At 49.5% G+C, this 15126-nt stretch overlaps 5 protein-coding genes across 7 annotated transcripts; 1 reads left to right on the top strand and 4 right to left on the bottom strand.

The window, feature by feature from the left end:
• Nucleotides 1-31: 31 nt before the first annotated feature.
• Nucleotides 32-3965, bottom strand: FOXG_03507 (uncharacterized protein; the record flags this gene model as incomplete). Its single annotated transcript, XM_018381260.1, has 3 exons — nt 32-458; nt 513-2425; nt 2475-3965. 3 exons carry the CDS (start codon nt 3963-3965, stop codon nt 275-277), a joined length of 3588 nt encoding a protein of 1195 aa, XP_018237705.1. The 3' UTR covers nt 32-274.
• A 2422-nt stretch (nt 3966-6387) lies between these two features.
• On the top strand, nt 6388-7998 carry FOXG_03506 (uncharacterized protein; the record flags this gene model as incomplete). The annotated part of the gene is made up of 3 exons (XM_018381259.1): nt 6388-7480; nt 7579-7797; nt 7847-7998. 3 exons carry the CDS (start codon nt 6388-6390, stop codon nt 7996-7998), a joined length of 1464 nt encoding a protein of 487 aa, XP_018237704.1.
• Nucleotides 7999-8260: 262 nt separating this feature from the next.
• On the bottom strand, nt 8261-11492 carry FOXG_03505 (uncharacterized protein). Of its 3 annotated transcripts, none has more exons than XM_018381258.1 (4): nt 10596-11492; nt 10086-10533; nt 9040-10035; nt 8261-8970 (listed from the first exon to the last, which is right to left on the bottom strand). In XM_018381258.1, the coding sequence occupies exons 1-3, from the start codon at nt 11248-11250 to the stop codon at nt 9333-9335; spliced, it is 1806 nt and encodes a 601-aa protein (XP_018237703.1). In that variant the 5' UTR covers nt 11251-11492; the 3' UTR covers nt 8261-8970; nt 9040-9332. The 3 variants fall into 3 exon arrangements, with proteins under 3 accessions (XP_018237703.1, XP_018237702.1, XP_018237701.1); XM_018381257.1 differs by having other exon boundaries at nt 8261-8753; nt 8805-10035; nt 10596-11486; XM_018381256.1 differs by having other exon boundaries at nt 8261-10035.
• A 1369-nt stretch (nt 11493-12861) lies between these two features.
• On the bottom strand, nt 12862-13137 carry FOXG_18568 (uncharacterized protein; the record flags this gene model as incomplete). The annotated part of the gene is made up of 2 exons (XM_018398696.1): nt 12862-12933; nt 13060-13137. 2 exons carry the CDS (start codon nt 13135-13137, stop codon nt 12862-12864), a joined length of 150 nt encoding a protein of 49 aa, XP_018237700.1.
• Nucleotides 13138-14066: 929 nt separating this feature from the next.
• On the bottom strand, nt 14067-14369 carry FOXG_03504 (uncharacterized protein; the record flags this gene model as incomplete). Its single annotated transcript, XM_018381255.1, has 1 exon — nt 14067-14369. One exon carries the CDS (start codon nt 14367-14369, stop codon nt 14067-14069), a length of 303 nt encoding a protein of 100 aa, XP_018237699.1.
• Nucleotides 14370-15126: the final 757 nt, after the last annotated feature.

The raw sequence follows: 15126 nt of genomic DNA, 5'->3' as shown, positions 1-15126 counted from the left end.
TTTCCTTAATCAGGTCTAGACATGTATAGGATTGGTGTTTAAGGGGCGTAGACTTGCCCTTTGGTGCCTGGATAGAACAAATCGACATGAAATTGGGCTTCAAAATGTAAACGATTAGGAAATTAATGACAACAAAGACATTGACAACGCCTCCCAATATTCTGCCGTGACCCCATCATGATACCTGTCATAACTCCCATATAGTCGAAGCATCACGCTCAATACCATATCCCGGACAACGCCTTCCTATTCCCATCTGTGATCCCATCATTACTCATAGTCGAAACACATCGCTCAACTTCTTGTCCCAGTTACCTTCATCGCACAGTTTTCTCATTACATCGGACAAAGCATCGCAGTGCCCTTCGACTTCCTTGTCGTTCATTTGCGCCGTGTCCCAAGAAGCAATAAAATACAGGTTGATTGAATCGATCATAAACGCGTTCCAGAAGAATCCACTATCCAACGTGTTAGTTGTAGGTCCACATTTAGAAAGGCTTGGGCTCGCTCACCAGTCAGGCCAGTCATAGCGAGCAATGGGCTCGAGAGAAGTGAAATGGGATTGAGGTCCTTTTGCAAGACTCATGGCAAGGGAAACATCCCAGACGAAAGACTGTCTGAATGATGCATCTTCTGCAGCTGGCCCCTCGTCACTGAGGTTTTGAACAACCTTGTTCCAGGGAACATGTTCGTGTTCCTTTGTCTCTTCACTCTCAGCCAACATGCGCTGGAGGAACTCGAGCACAGTCTCGCTACGGGCGACTTCAGTCATGTTCAGCACCCACTGAACGGTAGGGCCGTCAATACTCATTGCTGGCGGAAGAAGCTTGTCCATCCACCTGGGAATGAAAGGCCAAGAGCGTGCGCTCTCCCAGACATTGAGCAGTGCATGGGATGAACCAGTCTGGAGAACATTGAACAGTACTATGGCACTTTTGGTGAACAGTGACGGATGAATGTTTTGCTCATCCTGTAGTTTTGTGAGACCCGACAATGCAAGGACTCGACCAGAACGTGGGTATTGGAGCTCGTGTGCGCGGGAATCCCATTTGCCATTCCAGACTTTATCACGAACCTGGCGACGCTCTTTTGCAAGCGGCGAGCCTTCGTCGTTTGCAATCAACAGGCCAGAGGCTTTCTGAGGTGGCCACAAGGCGCCGCTGAAGCGAGAGATGCCGCGAAGTTTGCGTGTATGGAATACGATGTTCCTTCGCGCAGGCTCGCTGTCTTCATACTGCGTGAAAAGGTCGGAGAATAATCGAAATGGGGTCAAGGCTGGGATATCGGTGTTGATGTCTTGGATCCAGTGGTCGAGCTCGTGGTACCATTGAGTAATCGAAAGCGCATCAATAACAGAGTGATTGAACGTGAAACTCAGAAACAGCTGACCATCTGACATGGTTCTCACAACATCAGTTTGAAACATAAAAGGCGACGAATGAGCCTGTGAAGAATCATCTCTGAAGATGTTCCACGCATCATCCTCAGAGTCAACCTCGACCTCGTGAACAAGCTGATCAACTAGTGCAGGACTGGTTACAAGAACAGCGTGGAACGGAACACGATTCGAGGCAGGGAACACAATCGTCCTGAGCATCGGTCTCGAGTCCAGCGCCTTTTGAAGAGCGCGCAGAATCTGATGCTGCGCAACGTTGCAGACCCGAAACACCATGCGATTGTGGTAGGACTGCGGTCGTGACCCAATCGCCGTCCGATGGAGCGAGTGTCTTATCGGTAGCACGTCTTCGATGTCGGAAGGGGAGAAGCCTGCACGTACTACCGCTCGCTTGGCAAAAAAGAACGTGTCCTTCTCTTCGTCAGGGGTACTCGTAAACCCAGAGCTGGAGGTGTAGGTTCGAGCTTGTTGTTTGGACGAGGGCGGATTATACTTGGGGACTTCTGGGGTAATGACAAGGCGAGCTTGTTGTACCTTTCGAGACAATAGAAGATGCGCTTGCTTCTCGATAGTATCGTTCTCGACGAAGTCTTGCAGGTAGAGTCTTTGGCCACAGATACGAAGAACATGATCACAGTAACGCAGCAAAGTAATGCTGTCGGCGAGATACTTGAAACTCTCCGTTACCGAGGGCCGAGTACCAGTTAGTTGCTCACAGATGCCAAGCAACTTGTCGACGAAGGGTGGTGGCGATGCTCCATTGCTGAGTTGAGTCTTGGTTGCGCTGTTCGCTTGTCGATGCTCCAACACTCGCGCCTTGAGCTGTTGTTTCTTGACTTTGCCGAGAGCTGTCAACGGAAGCCTCTCTAGTTGGAGCTCTTGTAGTGTGTAAACGCTGTCGAGGGCATAGCGTTGATCGGCTTTCCTTGCCTTTTCCATGACTTGCGCTTTAGTCATGTCTTCGGGTAAAACGACGATAGCAACGGGGACTTGACCAGCCAGATCGTCTGGCACTCCGATGACTTGAACCTGTTGGAGAGTTAGTTACAGGGAATGCATGGATTTATGTTCAACCTACCTGCAAGCCATCGAGTTGCTGGAGTTTCCGCTCGATGTTGATAGGGTAAATGTTCTCTCCGCCACGAATAATCAAATCCTTGTATCGGCCAAGGATATACACGACGCCCTTTTCGTCGATCCTGGCTTGGTCTCCAGTGGCTAACCAGTTGCCCGTTTCATCAGTGTACATGGACCCATCAGCACCCCTGTTGAAATATTTCGTAATGACAGATGTCCCGCCAATGTGCAATTCTCCGATCTCCGATCGAGGTAGTATTTCCCGTGTTTCGGGCCGGCAGATCCTCACTGCCGCCCCTGGAAGAACCTTGCCAACACCAGGATGCCAGCCGTCTACCAGATCAGGGTCATGTCGCTGCCAGGTGATGATGGGAGCGCCCTCGCTCATGCCAAAGACTTGAATGGCCATCTGGGCACCCAAGCCTTCGCGACATAGTCGAATGTCTTCAGCGCCGATGGACGTACCGCCGATGGTGACAATGCGAAGATCGAGTTGATCTGCACTGGGAAAGCCGGGATGTGTCATGAGGGCTTTGACGAGGGTGGGTGTGGCTGACATGATGGAACACTGCTCTTGCACAAGGGCCTTGAGAGTGGCATCCACGTTGAAAGACTTGGAGGGAAACACAGCAGTGCCACTCCAGCGCCATGCGCGAAGAGCGTTGTTGATGGCGAAGACGTGCGAGACGGGCGTGTGGATAAGCCATCTCAACGGTCCCATGGCGTTGACTTCGGGGTCAAAGTCGCAGCACTGGGAGATGAGATTGCGGTTCGTGTGCCAACATCCTTTGGGGTCGCCCGTTGTTCCGCTTGTGAAGATGATTAGTGCTGGATCTTCGTCTTGGTTGTAGTCAACACTATCTGTGATCGTGTGTGTCGAGTCTAGTTGCTCTGTAGGCTTCAGAAGATCAGACAGCTTGAGCCAGCTATCGAGGTCGCTCCCTGCACACAGTATACATATACTGGGCTGTGAAATCTGGGCGTCAGAAAGGTCGAGAGCCTTTGCGCCGTCTGCATCTTGTGCCACCAACACCTGTGGCTTGACGGATAGTATCGCCTTCTTTGCATCTAGAGGAACGGTTGCATCAAGAGGCACAAAAGCCATGCGAATCCTGGCCGCTGCCCAGAAGAAGAGACCCCATTCAGCACAGTTGCCAAGAACGACGGCTAGTCGCATACCCTCTCGACAACCCAACTTTTCCAAGGATTCGGCGAGTCGTTCTGCCTTGTCTTTCAGCTGCGAATAGCTCCATCTTAGGTATGTCTCGTTAGTGCCACTGGGTGCTTGGTGTTGGTCGTTTGACAAGTGATTGTGTGGTTGCCAAAGCGAGACAATAGCATCTGCGTCTGGGCTCGAATGGGAAGCATCTTGGAAAAGATCCCAAAGCGTAAGATGCAAGTCGAGAATAGGATGACCAAATACTTCAGAAATAGCAGAGTCGTTGTTTGGGGCGTCGATCGAGTTACCATCGTGTGAGACAATTGGCTCCATAGCGTGGGTGGGCCACGAGGTGAAGTGTAGGTAAGGTAGTATAGGTAGTGTAGTATGGTGTTTAGGTAAAGAAAAAGCAAAGAGTGGGAAGGGGAAGGAAGGGGAAGAGAAGGCAGGAGGAAAAAGAGGCTGAATCAAAAAACGAATATTGAACACGCATGTAAGTGGTACAGAGACCAACCAAAGATGATCAGCATAAAGCAAAGGGCCATGAAGGGAATATTGCAGGGTTAAATACGATCCCTAGAACTTGCCTGCTGAAATCCAAAAGCAGACGGACCTCAGAGTGTACAGCATCTACCTATTTTGACACTAACGACAAACACTACTCACTAGGCACCACCAACACTGCACTACAATACTGGCTTGACTCGTTAACCATGTAAGATCATTTGAAAAGAGTTCAATGCAACCTCAACATACAACAAACCACAGCAGAAAATAGAAGGATCCGACAGCTTGGTCCGCCCGAACCCGGCTGACACTGTACACGTCGGAGAGAGCTCATAACAATAGCACAGATGGCGCTCCCGGTCCAATCACTATCTCGGGTCTACAGCCACTCGCCCTGTGAGCCAACGACGGAACCGCAAGTATTATCGTCTGGAAGCACAACATCAGCTCTCCCGGGGTCTTGCTTCTGGTCTGCTTCTGGTCTTGCTGCTGCTGTTGTCTTGTCCATGACCTTTCAGGTTACAGGATCTTTGAGCACAGGGCGTGGGTGTGTGCGTGCTTCGACAAGTACGAACTCAGACATTATATCTGAGACAATAGTACTAATGCGGACGTTTGAGAAACAGGATGATCGCCGTAATCTGCCGTAAGGCGGTTCTGCCTTGTTGTCAGCCGGAACATCAATTCTTCATGTTTCCAATCGTTTCAATTTGATATTGACATATCACGAATCCTGACTCTTATCAGACCCAAATCCTGGGGCCCAATTCCTCCATGTTATTTTCCACCTGTATGCGCCCATACCCTTGTGAACCTTCAGTACTGACAAGTGAGCTTTAAAGCCTCACTCTTTTCAGGGGAGACCCTTGGAAGAAAACGGTCAACCTCCGAGTGTCCCGTCCCGAGCCGCCTTCGCCTCGCCTAAAAAGATAATTATGACAATGACATACAGTAGTTAAACACGATGGCATCTCCACAAGACAGACTAAAACATTGCGGGTTACTAGCGGCAGCCAAGACAAGATCCAGTCCTCAAACTAAGACATTGATGGGCAAGACATATCAAGACAGAGGATATTACTATTCTGTAACCTTGACTACAGTCGTGTCTCCGTTGGTTGTAGTTTCTTCTGTGTGGTCTCTGGTGGTGTGATCCATCTCTTTAACAACGTAGACATAGAATTAGGCAGGTCTTTATGTCCCAAAAGCCTCAATCTGCATATCAGCATGGATATTATATACTGTGCCGAGGTATTCGGGCCTAAATCTTCAAGTGTATCTTGACATGGCACAACTTCTGCAAAGCTCCTGTAAATTGTCAATGTCTCATAGTGAGGTACATTACGCTGTCTCGCTCTGTGCCGCATCTGAAATCTTGCCTTGCCTAAGTGTGTTCATGCTTGGTGCTCATGCTCATGCACCGCTGTCAGTTCCCGGGTTCCTCTCATACCCCTGACCAAGATAGAACCCGGCATCACTCGTGTCACCAGTGGCGCTGACCTCTCAGGACGGAGAATGAAATATTCTCAGCTGATGATATCAACCGACCAAGGAATTACCAGCACAGCCGGTATGTGGGTTGCTCTCCTGATACAAGCCTGAGTATCCTATCCCCCTTCGATCTACGCCAGGTCCCGATGCTACTTGGAGGATAATGAGAGAAAGATAGAGATCCATGATTCGATTTTCTTGCTTTCCGTCGCACTACAGGTGGTATTGTTGGTGACAGCGACAGCAGACAGCACACGTCTGTATGTTGTGGGGGCAGCGTATACTAGGGATCCTATCCTGAGCCTTGTTCTAAATAGATGGCTTGATTGGAGAGCCAACAGCTCCAATAAACGCTCTCAGAGAGTATATCGTCGTAATGAACAGGCTCCAGGGTTGCTACGAGCTCTGTTTTACGAACAATAACATGGAAATGACTTCCCGGGCCTTTTTTTCGATGACCCTGCACAGGCCCCTATCCAGAGCACAGCCGATTCCTCTCCAGAATCTGACTGCAATTCATCACCCGTCGACTTCAATAAATGGGGGCGTACGCATTTTATGTCCCTTTTACTTCTTGTGCTCTAGATCTGGGACATTGATCCAATAGTTCGGGGATAATTTGAGGGCTTTTACTAGGTTCTTTTGCTGTACTTTTACCTCTCGGATCCCCCTTTGGACGTGGCTGCCCAAGCCTCCTTCCACTTCTATCAATCCGATTCGCATTCCCCTGAGACTGTCAACTTCAGCCTCTTTCATCATGTTCAGTCTATTATTGATCAAATTTCTAGAGCAGAATTTGCTTGCCACTATCGTTCTTCTCTTTCTTCCTGTTCCTCTTCGTATACTTGAGACATATCTTCGAAGATGGAGACTTGCACAAGCTCAAGGCTGTAAAGAAGCTACAAGCAAGGTGGCCGTGAAAGATCCCATTATTGGTTTCGATTTCCTCTATAAGGTCTTCTTTGAGAAATCCCCTGAACGATATCTCGACAGTACCTGGCAAGCCTTCAAGGAGATGGGCACTACTTACATCGAGAAGAGGTGGTCTTGGCAATGCGTCTACACTTGCGATCCACGAAACATCAAACAAATCCTTGCCACTGCATATCATGACTTTGATCTTCCCGAATTTCGAACTTCAGTCATTGGTCATATCTTTGGCCAGGGCATCTTCGTTTTATCAGGCCATCCTTGGAAGCATGCCCGGGCTTTACTGAGACAAAGTTTCAGGAAAGACAACCCCGCTCCCTTTCTAGACACTCTCGAACGAAACTTCCAATCTTTCCTCCAGCATGTCCCTACCGATGGCTCTGAAGTTGATCTCCAGCCCCTTTTCCTGGCTCTTACCATGGATGTCTCTACGGAATTCATCATGGGACACTCGACCAATATGCTTATCCAAAATGCAGATCACACTCGGGAACAGCAGTTTGTCGATGACTACATGGTTTGCTCCGAAGAGATCATCCAACAAATGCAGCTTGGTCCACTCCACTCCCTCAAATTCAACTTTGCAGCTAAGAGGGCGAAAAAGAGGGTGTACGAGTATCTCGATGCTTTCATTCAAGAGTCCCTGAATAAGTCCGAGGATGGCCCAGGCAGCAGTTTCCTGGCAGAGATGATGGATGTAGTAGATGACAGAACGGGGCTCAGTCATCATATCCTACACATCCTTCTTGCAAGTCGGGACACTACATCAGGTCTTCTCGGTAATCTATTCTTCTTCCTGGCCAAGAAGCCTGAGATCTATGCAAAGCTCCGAGACGAGGTTCTAAGTGTTGCTGGTCACGAGCCCCCTACTGCAAGCCAACTCAAAGACATGACCTACCTAAAATGGTGCGTCAACGAATGTAAGCCCACCTTTCCGCATTTTAGCCCTAAACCGTTTCTCACATCCCAATGGCGTTGAGGCTGCATCCTGTCATCCCCACCAACGCCCGCGTCGCAGTGCGAGACACCACCATCCCCCGGGGCGGCGGCATCGACGGAAAGTCACCGCTCTTCGTCTCCAAAGGAACAGCCATGTTCTACAACGTATACGCCATGCATCGTAACGAAGATGTTTTCGGGCCCAAGGCCGAAAAGTTTGCCCCTGAGAGGTGGAAGGATCTGAGACCTGGCTGGGGATATTTGCCCTTCAACGGCGGTGCTCGAGCGTGTATTGGTCGTAAGTCTTGGGAGAATATGGGTTGGACAACGCTAACGTGGGATTATAGAACAGTACGCTCTTCTGGAAACGCATTACGTGGTCGCGAGGATGGCGCAGGCTTATAGTGAACTCCAGTCGAGGGATGATGAAGAGTGGATGGAGTTGTATGCTCTAGCGTTATGTTCGAAAAACGGCTGCCGAGTGGCAGCCAAGAGGTAAAAATGGTGTGTATGTTTCTGTTTTATTTGTATGTGTTTGGTGAATTTTGGGCGAATGTCTGGCAGATAATGGGGGCTGGTTCAAGTTGCTATTGCTATGATGGCGTTATAATATGGTATGAGAACTAAGTAACGGGTCAATGCACTGGCGTAAACGATACGAGATATCAGAGGGGAGTAAATGTTTTATTCTATTGGGGATATCTTTATGGAAATGAGCCTTTCACAAATAAATCCAAAGCTTTCGACTATCTAGATATTGGACCTGGTAGACCCAGCGTCAAACTTCATGTAGTATTACTCACCACCTTATCATTCATCTATGATGCCTCTGCCAGCTGCACACAGAGACGGATTGTTGGCCATTGGAGAGCATTCATAAATTTTTTGTTCGGACTGTTGGCCTCGAATAATCCAGAAACACATTCAGCTTGACCAAGCCTCGCCATCCTAAAGCAATAAGACAGGACGGACAAGACTCTCCTCATCTCTTACCTGAAGGACGGTTGCAAAATCTTCCATCCTATCACCCCGTTTCCTTCAATACTCAATCTCCGGCGCAAACATATCATCCCAACAAATCCAATAACCTTAATCTTCATATTAAACCCTCGTGCCATCACCAGCGGGAACCGGAAGCCATCCGACGTCTGCCCATCTGCACAACAATGTGACCGCCCGAAACTACAAAGGCGTGCCCCCAGCAAAGAACCACCTGGCACAGTTGATTCAGCCCATCTCTCCGGGGCACATGTTCTCCGAAAGCCGTCAGTCAGGGGCAATCAAGGTGGGGACTGTGCGACATACTCGGTCGAGGGGAGTGTACAAACACGAGCTGACCGTGGTTACTAAGCCCCAGAGTTCCGAAAATAGGCGTCTTGCAATGGGTGGGGGTTTTGATAGGCCTTGTTGGGGCCGAGAAAAAGCATTGGGTGCTTATCGACTGGAAAGGTGCTGTCAAGGGAGTAAGGGGCTGGTAGACATGAACGTCACTTGTCAGTACAAGCAGTTTCAAAGGAATCATGTTCTTTTGGAAGCGTACGCCAATACAATGGCAGACTTGTAATCATAGATCATAGCGCCGTAGATAATCGTCCAGTGCTCAGTCTGTTGAGCCCCATACCAAACATACTCCTGGATCCTAAGCCGTCCCTGTTGGCGTCCACCTTTGTATACCCAGTTGAAGAAGCCCAATGAACGCCAGACCCAAATCGTGGAAAACGTCAAAGATGTGTTAAATATCGGAGAACGAGGGCTTCCAGTGGCTTTCCAAACCCCTTGCTGATCAGGGCTTCGAGTTCTTACCTAGCCGTGCTGTTGACGAATGCCCCGTCTTCAGACAATCAAAAAGTCCATATGTAGATCCCTCAACGTCTGCACCCAGCTCGTCATCGGCATTCCCTCAGCCTGAACGCTCCATAACATCTGCAGGGCATCTCTCGCTGCATACAAGAACCCCCAAGGTGACTCAAGCATAAGCTTCTTGATCTGAACAGTAACCCAGTCCTTCATCTCCGGTGTCCTGGCACACGCACCAAACACAAACGTAACCCATGTCGTAGCCTTGAAGTTCGTATCGTCGTCGGGAATAATGCTCAGCACTTGATGAAGTTCGGCAAATATCGTGTCTGCGAGATCTTCACCGACCCAAGCTCCCACGGCGGGTATCGCATGGAGGATGTAGAGACAGATGGCGAGACGATGGGATGTTGCGACTCGAAAACGACTTAACACTGGGTCTTGTTCGGTGGAGGGGATGGTGCTGAGGTCGATATCTTGCGCCCACGGTATAACGTCGAAATTCCTAGCACGGTCTAGTAATGCTGCTCCAGCGGCAGTGACCATGTCAGCCGAGACCACGTCGTCCGGTTTTGTGTTGGAAAGTCGAGCTGCTATTAGCATAATTTCGAGGAGTTCAGGTGGGCAGCAGTAGTAGCTATTCGTGGTTTTGCCGAGTATCTGTAGCGCTTGACATGATTCAAAATATGAGTGTGATCCCGAATCTGTTGGTCGAAACGTTGACTCCAGAATGTAATATCTGGCAAATGTTAGCAATAGGAGGTGGCGACAGGTATAAAGATCACGCACATGAAGCAGTCAGATACGATGTAGTCCCTCAAGCTCTCATCCACATCAGAAACAGGTCCGAGCAACTTCATGATCTTCCCAGCGCCATCAAAGTGAGCCTTCCAGTTATGTTTACCAGACTCTATCAGCTCTACATTGATCAGGAACAGTATCGCCGCCAGGACAATGTCACCCCCAATAGACTCAATACTTTGCAGTGCAGACGGCAACATGCGTAATACCTGATGCTTAGCCTCGAGAGCATCCATGAGCAGATTTCTCGGGCCAAGACCTCTTTCTAGCGAGTCCGAGGACAGCCACGGGCGAGAGCGGTTGTACATGTGCGTTGCCGAGGCGGCGATGATGACCTGACGTAGCAGAGGGTGGGCCTGAGTGAATTTGAGTAGGTTTCGAAAGGGGTTGTCGGGCACGTCGTAGGCTACAAAATCTCGACTGAGCCGCGCATCAACTGGTTATGCTTGTCAGCCATGTCTCTTGTTTCTCTAACCAATGAAGTCTTGGGAAGCTTACAATAAGCGAGATACTGTCTGTGGTTGCTCGTAATGTCTTGGTACAGGGGATCGACGAGCACCCACGGAGTCGATGTTTCCGATGCCAGGGGATGGTTCTGGTTGTGGATGGTGGTACAGACGAGTTGTGTATCACCACTCGCTAGAGGGGTCGCAGCATCATCTTCATCGTCGTTCTCATCGTCAACGTTGTTAACGATGTCATTGAACAGGTCTATTTCCGATCCAGACTCGGCTTCTGACGTTTCTGTAACTTCCTCGACTTGAGAAAGGCTCGGAGCGATAAAGGCGGGTGAAGATGAAGGAACGGATGGCGAAGCGACGGATGAGGCGGAGGAAGAAGATGCAGGTGAGTTTGAAGAGAGGGAAGAAACAGAAGATAACGACGCTCTTGAGCGGGCAGTAGAAGGACGTGCCGGGGAGTACAAGGCAGCGCTGGACTGCTGACCAGCCAGTCTTCCCCTTGAAGCAACAGCACCCGTCCACTGAAAGATCTGAGAATAGCCCAGGCACTCAACGCCTTTTGCGTCGCACTTTGCGCAGTGGGGGAGTTGACGATCACAGCGAAGTCTTCGACGTCGACAGTTATGACAAGGCTTGTCGGCAACAGGTCCAGAAGGTACTTTTTTCCCCTTCTTTTTACTTCCTGGAGCCATGGGGTACTCCGCGTATATACGTAGGGAAAAAGAAAGTCAGTCAGTCAACAGTGCAGGTAGGAATGAAAGGCCAGGACAAGGGTTCAGCCGATCAGCGTATAAGAGTGAGGCAGACTTCCGCTTCTGGGAGTGCGGCGTAGAAGCAAGAGCCACAATTACAGATCAAGATTAAATCGAATGATGATTGCAGGCAATTGCGTTCTGTAGTAGGCAATATTTGGAAAGAATGTCTTATTGTACAGTCTAAGTTTCTAGTTGTTGCTGAACGATCCTCGCGTCTCACCTGTGGCCGGACCCGGGCGGGGATTAGGACTAGACCGGATATGGCAGTTATTTTGCAACTTTTCGACCATCTCCCCAACTCGTCAGACACCATCTTTGACACTGCCGCATGCCGGTAGTCTCATAAGATCTAGAATACTACCTGATAATCTAGAAAAACAGATAAGAAAAGATCTAGTCATGGCCTGATAGGGCGGAAGTTGCCTTTTTCAATGGATCGTTCCGACTGCTCGGAAATAACCGCCACTTGATGACCAACTGCAACGAACCAGTGACAGAGACTATTTATTCCCGGATAACCTCACGTAAAAGTTTCATTGGATTTTGCCTGTTGAGTCATTCGGTTCGGCGAACTTGCAATGAAAACAGGTTACGCAGGCTCTCGCGGTAAAGGGGTATACAGTTGCCCGATAACAACTGCTGAAATCCTTTCCTCTATTCTGACAATGACCAAAGGTTCGTTTTCACATGTAAGTTGATGCCATGTCGAGAGCGAACGGAACTCGATCAAATGTAACGTTGGAGTGAAAACTCGCGCTTTTCGACATACCCCTATTCTGATGCGCAGCTCGGTGCTTGGCAATTCTCGTTCGATTTCTTCGGTCTTGTAGTGCCATCTCAATGGTATCAACGACCAGTGTGTAGGGTTTGGGGATCAAATGATGCTTGGTTCACTCGGTTCGTCGTGTGCGGCTTTCGAATCTCTTCTGTGTCTCGGATCATAGGACAGGGGAAGGTTTGCAACGAGGTTAGGTGGCTCCTGAACATGATGCTGGGCTATTAGCAGAGAAGAAGGTAAGAAGGGGATCATTGACTTGCACACGGGTATCGCCTCCATCGTCAGGTTTCGAAAGGAACGAGCCGAGACGAACACATCTTCTGGGGCTGTTCACAATTTCCCAAAGAATGTCAACTGTGTTCACCAATAGTGAAAATGGTTGTTCGTCATATCGTGATTTGAACAAGTAGCTGTGTTGTTGTACCGTTCAGTCCGAAAATATTGTGCAGTGTCAATGCAATGGGCCAGAATTATTTTCCCGCGCAATGATGCAGCATAGGTAGACACTCGCCAATACCAATGGAAAGCAACCATCCTTCCAAATTTATTGCCTCTCCAAACCTGTAATATGCCAACACCAAAATACACAGTCCAGTCAATTTTAAAGGTCCAGCACGACTGGGCGTCAACAACCGAGGGTAGTGCCTTTTCGGGTTCTCCCCACGCTACCACTACAGCAACAACAGAGTACGTCACAGTAAACCTCGCAGTCCCAGTTGACGCTTAATTTGGTAATCACATAGTGCTTTCCATTGCAGTGGTGGCAAGAACTAAGTGCAAGCACCGCTGTCTATTGCGAGGCCAGGAACTCTGTAACCGCTCGACCACTCCCCGCCCAGGACCTGTCCGAAATCCAGTACGTCAATAGCCTCAGACCCGACTGTAAGAGAACAAGAACGAACCGAAGACCCTCCGTACCTTCTATTGCGTCAAGGACTAATTGGCGCCCATGAGGCATGGCACCTTACCCCTGAAATATCCCGCAAAGTCATGCTGATCAAAGTAGCAGCGCTCCAAACGAATCGAGACAGCTTCTTGCTCTCCATCAGCAAACCCGAAGCGTCAAGACACGCTACTTCCTTCTCTTCCGCGACTATAAACCCCCCCCCCCTTTGTTTTCCTCAACGCCCCTTTTTCATCATCGTCTTCCTCTCGCATGAGCATCACGAAGCATGAAGCCCTTCAGCACCTCCGATCAGCTTGTGGTTCAGATTTCAGCCTCATAAAGCGGTTCAAGCTATCCAAAGCAGTTCCCCCTGGTTCCGTATTCATACGATCGAAGTACGCAGGAGATCCGACCCTCCAGCCAATCTCCAGACGATGCTACTCAGTTCTCCTCGAATTGCAGCCTCAGCCAACAACAATTCACGCAAACAAAGCTCCTCAAATCTCTTGTGTCGTCTGAACTCAAATTGAGCTCTCAATGGTAAGACTCATTGATCCTGAGTCTGTCCGCCAAGTCCAGCTGGCTGTAGCTGTGATACCAGGGAGCTGGCGGAACCATTTCCTGGCTCTGTAACTTCCATGAGCCAGATTAAACGCAAAAGTCATGCATTGTGACCGCCATCGTGGTAGCGTCGGCCAGGATCTTCTAGCTGTAGTCCCCCCAACCAAAACGCCGGCACCAAGATCCCAGGACTCCGAGCACATATAATCGACTTGAAGGTTGGCCTAAACCTTGACAGCTAAGACTTCTAGATGCCATTGAAGTTTGCCGCCAGCAAATCTAACGGTAGGAATGACTACAGGAAGTGACCAGACGTACTAGCCTTGCTTTCCGCCGCCAACGCTCAAGTTTGACTACGGTACCGCCCTTCGACCGCACTCCCACCTAATGCCCCTTGAAAACACACCCTTTCTTGGATATAGAGATCTATACCATCTCGAAATTCCAAGTTGTTGTCATTGACGTTGAGCTTGCTACTTGTCCCTCATCGCTCATTGTCCCGTAAGCGCTGCCCACGAACCCCTGAATTCACGAACCGCGGCGAGTGGGCCTGCAAAGCCTCGAGGCAAGCTTGACGTGACTTATACACTCAAGTCGACTCAAGATTCTCCAGTTGCTGCCCAAGCGCTCGGCCGCCACCTGCAAAGTTGCTGTAAGAATGCACCAGAGCCCCTGAAGCACCCAACTTCGGCGGTCATCCTGGGAGTTGCAGGACACAAGACCAGCGCTCCATACAACCATCAGTCTACTCAGTATCTTTCGAACAGCATACATGTGCTCGACCGCTGCCCCCTTGAAAGGCCGCTCCAGTTTCTTGGATCTCCAACCCATGGTTAGCTATCTGGCAAACCCTGAATGACCGCAGATCTACCAGCGTCTCAACTCGATCGTGTCCACCAGTGGTTGCGTGAAGATTCACCAGGTTCATCAAGCAAGACCTTTCAAAGACACCCCAGAAGCTACAGAACCCTGACTAAACAAGCGACAGGGCCCAAGACAAACTCGGGCCACAGGCACCCCAAACCGACCTTGCTCCACGATTGCCACCCAAATGCTCGTAAACCAATACGTCGTTAAGCTCCAAGATCTACTCCTAACAATAGCCTCGAGGCTGGTTGAGTCACAGGACGTCAAGCTCGAAACCCTAATCGGCCTAGTCAACTTAAACTTTACGAACTGTTGCACGGGGCTGCCAAAACAACGAATCACCACGACGCGAGTCTCCCAATCTGGCATGAACAACAATAGAAGCTTATGCTACCGTTGCGAAACCTTATCGTTCTTGGAAACAACGTGACATCGATATACTTCGCACTTACAACACGGAAGGGGCTTACAAGACAAAATCGCCACGGCGATGGAAACCATTGGTTATGAGGGACAAGGAAGGTTCAGTACGTGAGAACTTTGATCTTCAAGCTGCATGCGCTTAGTTTTAGAGTCAATATATTTGCATCCTGTGGAAAGCCTATAGATGACACTCCTGACTCACTGATGAGCATGTCTTGCGTACCACCACTGGCCAAGTCTTCAGTCTCTGCATTAATTGAGCTTTGATGAGGACTACGACCGCGATTCTTGAGTTATC

This window comes from Fusarium oxysporum, chromosome 8 (genome assembly GCF_000149955.1).
Source record: "Fusarium oxysporum f. sp. lycopersici 4287 chromosome 8, whole genome shotgun sequence".
Lineage (NCBI taxonomy): Eukaryota > Fungi > Ascomycota > Sordariomycetes > Hypocreales > Nectriaceae > Fusarium > Fusarium oxysporum.
This window is presented reverse-complemented; position numbering and strand designations above follow the sequence as displayed.